This window comes from Chrysochloris asiatica, unplaced genomic scaffold (assembly GCF_000296735.1).
Source record: "Chrysochloris asiatica unplaced genomic scaffold, ChrAsi1.0 scaffold00035, whole genome shotgun sequence".
In the NCBI taxonomy this organism is placed as follows: Eukaryota; Metazoa; Chordata; class Mammalia; order Afrosoricida; family Chrysochloridae; genus Chrysochloris; species Chrysochloris asiatica.
This window is the reverse complement of record NW_006408553.1, coordinates 14,075,648-14,081,287: the sequence shown is the minus strand read 5'-3', so window position 1 is coordinate 14,081,287 and position 5,640 is coordinate 14,075,648. Positions and strand designations below refer to the sequence as shown.

Here is a 5,640-nt window from a genome sequence, read left to right as displayed (position 1 = left end):
TACAATTTGATGAACTTTACCTATACGTATGGATGTAGTAGCTCATAAAAGGGAACATATCTTTACAGCAAGGACCACTCCCAACCCTTCGGTACACAGGGTTGACAGGGATGGGCAACTTAGACATTGGCTACCCAAAATGGGGGGAGGAGGGGCACTATAAAGGCAAGAAGTGACTGGCTTACAAGCTCTCAAGAGGGAGCCCAGTTCCAGATAGGGCAGGGGAAGGTAGAACCTCCACTGAATGATTTCCAATCTGTTGGGACAGGGCTGGTGAAAGGCAATGGGGATAAGACTCTTGTGGTACAAGAGTGAATAACTGCCATCAGGACTGTGAGGCTAGGAAATATAGAGATAGATGTTTTTTTGACAAAAGGAGGAGAGTGATTGATTTTGAAGCCCAGGAGCGGAGGTCCCTGGGACCATCAAGTGAGAAGAGTGGAGATGGTGAACATACCCAGAGAGGCAGTGACGCCAGGGATGGAGACAGAAACGATGTGGACAGATGAAGCGGCTGGGGACACTGGACTCAGGGAGGGAGAGGGGCTGTGTGCTGACAGACCGGGGAGGGAGGAGGGGGAGGCAGGCAGGCTTGTAGGGTATATCCTTTGGTTATTTGATAATACATGGAGGGCATTGTAATCATTGCAATGAAACAAAATACGATAGGATGAATGTAAAACTGATGTTCTCCCATGTAAACCCACATAATTCACAATAAAAAAATTTTTTAAAAGGTTAAAAACAACAATACTACCTGATATATGAAAGACAATAATAATAAAGAAGGTATTTGAAATGAACAAATCATTGATTTTGCAGAATTCTGTTATACGATCTCCAGCATCTTTTCTATCACCAAGGCCATATTTTCCAGCTACTGATCCCTTCCTCTTTGTTCCCAACCTTTACATTCCAATCACTGACTCCAGTAAGAGTAGTTAAAATTTGAATTGGGGTAAAGTATAGTTATTTACAAATGAAAAATAAGTCCAGATGTTGTTGTTGTTATGTGCTATTGAGTTGGTTTTGACCCATAGCAACCCTGTATAGGGTTTCCAAGGAACAGCTGGTGAGCTTGAACTGCCATCCTTGTAGTTCAAACAGTTTTGCAGTCTGGTGCATTAACTCACAATGCCACACCAGGACTCCATAAATCCAGAGATTAGCTTGGAGAATGTTTTCTTTGATAGGTTTCAGAAATTGAAAAGGCTGCTGTTTGGAATAGTTTAAATGTTGTAAAGGCCCTCCCCAGATACCAGGTTCTATAATCTATACTGACATTTCTAAAACCAAAGATGACAGCATGTTTGCTAAAGCTTGTCATGGCTTCTCTACCTGAAATTATTTAAACTGGGACATGGGCGTTACTTTTCCATTTCTCTTTGAGCCAAGTAACCAGGCAACAGTAATTTTCTATTATTTTTTTTTAATTTTATTTATAAAGAATCACAGTAGGATCTGAAGGAAACCATTTTAAAATCCATCTGCTTTCCTTGTAATTTAGGGCTTTAGACTACAGAGGTGAGTATTGTAAAAGCTTGATGGTATTTACCGTGAAAAGTATACCAGGTTCTCATAGTTTATAAAATCTGCTCTCTATTTGACTCTCTTAAATCCCTTCTGCCCTTGCAATTTATTAAAACAATTTAAAGATAATTACTGGTAATGGTTAGTTTTTCACTTTATTTTTCATTCTAAGGGGGAATAAAATGTTAAATTGCATTCTTAATGCCCCAGAAACAGGAAGAGAAGAAACTAAAATTTAAGAGCAAAAAGAAGAACATGGAATACAATTCATTCAAAACTAAGATTTAAAGAAATTGGGAAATGGAACTGGGTCACCATGATCTTTTTATCTCAATTTTCAGTTTATTAAGATAATAGAACGTGAGAAAGGAAAAGCTTCTTAGAAATGAGTCAAGTTTCTAAACTTGAGGATCTGAGGCCCAAGTAGGAATAAGAATCCAAGTCTGTAGCTATCTCTGAGAACAGTGTCCTCTCTAATACCTTCTACAAGTCTTATAACCATCCTTCAAGGGCCAACTCAAGTATTGTCTCCTAAAAGCATTTCCTGTTTTCCCCCAGCCAAAAGTGATCTCTCCCTCCTTATAGTCTTCCAGCAGTTGGTATCGCTCATGGGGTGCTCATTGCTTTGTGTTAGTGAACAAGACTAAGTTCCACACTCAACTGTGTACTCACTGAGGACCAGAGCCTGCTTTGCTAGTTCTGGCCTCCCACAAGGTATCTTTACAGAGTAAAATCTCAGCAAATCTTTACTAAGTGGACAAGAAAAGGCAGGGAGGGGATGAAATTCATTGAGCTATTGCGCTCAATTGGTTTTGGTTTTAGCAGAAATTGAAAGTATAAATCATTCAGATGGTTTTTTGAGAATCACACATACATACCATACATACACTGGTGGGTGGGAAAGGATGACCTTGGACTTGTCATAATGACATCACCCTAGATTATCGATTATACCTTCTAGTTCTATTGGATAGCACTGGTCTGAAAACTGGAAAAATTTAATTAACCATACATTTGAATCTAAACCTTTTTTTAGAAAGGATTTTGTTTCACATCTCCTAATGGTGTTTCAGGAGCCCTAGTGTGGGGCTATAGAATAAGCACTGGACCATAAAGTCGGTTTAAATCACAAAGTGGGCAGTTCAAAGCCTCTCCATCGACTTGACAGCACTTACCAACAAATTGTGGTGTTACACACGCTTCACCTGAAATATTAAAAGCCATGTCTTCCACTTTTAACAGCTTCTAACCCAGGTTCCTTCGCACAGAAATCTAAGCTCCTCCGTCCCTATAAAGCCATTTTGAACTAGAATACGAAGGGGCTTCAAGAAGTTTGTGGAAAAATCTAATTAAAAGATAATGGGCTTTTTCTACAATGCCTCCCCATAGAAGCCCGAGAACAGGGTTTTTGTTCCAAGAAAGTCACTTTAACGGAGATGGTGGAGCAGGCCAGGGCAACGGCTGAGTTAATTGAAAAGAATACCGCATGTCGGGGTACACCCGGAACCAAGGTTTCCCTTCCCTCCCCACCCCTGCCCTGGCCCCAGGGCATCCCTCCCTTGTTAAAACCTCCGAACCCGTGGGCGACCTCTCCAAGATGGCCGCAACTAAGAGGCGGGGCTACCTTTACACCGGCCTGCCCCCGTGATACTGGGTGTTGATTGGGTGAGACAACTCGGTGGTGAGCGGTGATTGGGCTACAAGGAGACGTCGGTCGGACCGGAAGGTGGTCTCGGATTAGGCGCCCAGGTGCGGGGCGTCTGGGGCTCGGCTTTGGTCCGGGTGGTATGTGGAGAGTTGGCAGCATGTCGGCTGAGCTGGGTGTCGGGTTCGCACTACGAACGGTGAACGAGCGCGTGCAGCAGTCGGTGGTGCGGCGGCCCAGGGTGAGGAGGTGGTCCGCGTTGGGACGGTGGGCGGCCACTGTGAGGAGGGGGACACCTGCGTGGGAACGGGTCGTCACGGTGACGCAGTTGGGTCTCCCCGAGGGGCGGGACCCGGCCAATGCCTTGGCATTGGTGGGGATTGCACAGCCTCCAGAAGCCCAGAGAAGGGTTTCCTCAGCGACCTTTCGATGGGTGTGTCGAATAGCAGAGGGACCTACTTATTCCGGGAAGATGACCATATCCAGGTGTCACAGCCGTTGCCCATCTAAGGAGTTTACAGTCTTGGTGGACGGGATCAGGGTCAGGCCTGTGCCCAGAGCTGCAAGGAGAGAAGTCAGATACTAGAAAGCGCCCAACGGAGGCCAGAGCCACCGGAGATCACGTGTGTGGCAGCGTCAGCAGCTAGTAGATAGATCCTCAGCGAATGCCCATTCACCCTAGGCTAAGGAGAAGATGGATTGATGCTACTTTAGAGGTACTAGCACTACATTTTGGAGCAATAGGGATTGTGTGACATCCAGCCCAGAACAATTTAAGTGGACATTTCTTTCCTTATATATATTTTTGTTTCTTCTTGGAAATACCCTCATTAGTGCCAGTTTAAGTTGAATGGTATGGAATGAAGCAGACCTGAACAGAGAAGGTAAAAGTTGGAGTGCTGGCCTGGAGGCAGAAGACCTGTATCATAATCCTTCCTTGGCCACTAATTAGTTATTAACCATGAACAACAGATCATTAAACTACTCTGGTTCTCAGATTTCCCTTCTGTACAGGTAACTGAATGAGTTCTGAAAGTTGTAAAGCTCTTTTCTGGCATTAATGTTCAGTGATTCTCAGTGACTCTCCAAGAAAAATCTAGGAAGTCTCTGGTTCTTCCCAAGGTAATTCAGGCAAATGAGCTGACTGTTCAACATTTTTCTCTGAAAATCATCGTTCATCAACATAGTCTTAGGTGTTATGACTTGGTCTTGTAAAAGAGGCTGATAACTTAGGAGCTGAGGCAGCTCCTAATCAAAACTTTGGAAGTTGAAGACTACACAGAGGTGGGATCAGAAGAAAGTCTTGGCTATCTACTTCTGAAACTTTAGCCACTAAAAACCATATAGATTACAGTTCCACTCTAATGCTATAGGGGTCACCATGAGTCAAAATTGACTTATGGCCACTGTTGTTTGATTTTGTTTCCTAGTGAAATACCCCTGAGAAGTGGGGGAGAGGAGGCTTCTGCTAATTGACTTGCTTCCTTCATGTCAGTTGCCCAAGTCCTTCCTTTAATGCTATTTTTGAGAATGTTATCATTCTTTACTGTGTAAAAATTCAGAGTGGTATATAGAGGAGTAAATGAATCTCTTCTCCTGTTGCCTCTGTGATTTGGTTATAGCAGAATGTAAGGAAACCCTTTTCTTTATGTTAAGCCTCTGGGAGGCCCCTAGTCTTGAGTCTAGAGTTTTTCAGTCCTGATCCCAGTTCTGTCACTGGTTCTCAATTCACAGCTTAGACAATAAATTATATGATTACCCTAAGTAGGCCACTTTTGAGTGTGTGGGACAATGTTAATAATTACACCAGGACCTTTGAAATAAGGTAGGGCTTTTGCAGCAAACTAAGATAATGTGGTCACCCAATTCATAGACCAGTTATGTCCCCTCTTCGGTACTAACAGTGTAACTGAGAATTGTAGGTGGTGCTTTAAGCTTGTGATAGTTAAAAGTATATGTATAAGGCAATTTGTATGTATTTGGTATTCTGTTAGTGTACTGCTTGATACTTTTGCAATGGTCCCCTTTGAAGTATGCATTTGTTGAGGGGACTATACAATGTCTACTGGGGGATTCTTTCCTGTTCTTGGCTCCAGTACTTGTCTTTTCTTAGTTACCATTGTATGATAAGGAAGAGAACACTTCAAAAACAACTTCTAAACTGTTTGGAACTGAGTTACCAAAAAAGGCAAAATCAGTGCATTTTCGTCTTTGTGGCCTCAGCATCAGTGTAGCTCATTCAGTGAGTGATTCTTGGCTGATGGATGTTACAGAATGCTCCAGATGCCACAGTGAAATGGATATAGGAACAGCATGGACTTTCTAACATTGATGAAGCCTTTGGAGTTTAAGAACACACCTTTTCTGGTTTGCTACTGATGTTGCACTCACTGTAGGGTCACCACTGGACTTCGAACCACAAGGCTGGCAGTTCAGACACATCAGCTGCTGTCGAGGTCCTATGT

General features: G+C 43.1%; 1 protein-coding gene across 1 annotated transcript in view; it reads left to right on the top strand.

The window, feature by feature from the left end:
- The first annotated feature begins 3,286 nt into the window (after nt 1-3,286).
- PROSC (proline synthetase co-transcribed homolog (bacterial)) overlaps nt 3,287-5,640 on the top strand; it is an 18,788-nt gene continuing 16,434 nt past the window's right edge. Inside the window, exon 1 of the mRNA XM_006859967.1 lies at nt 3,287-3,416. Within this exon, the coding sequence (XP_006860029.1) occupies nt 3,318-3,416 (99 nt within the window). The 5' untranslated portion in view covers nt 3,287-3,317. The remainder of the gene's footprint in view (nt 3,417-5,640) is intronic.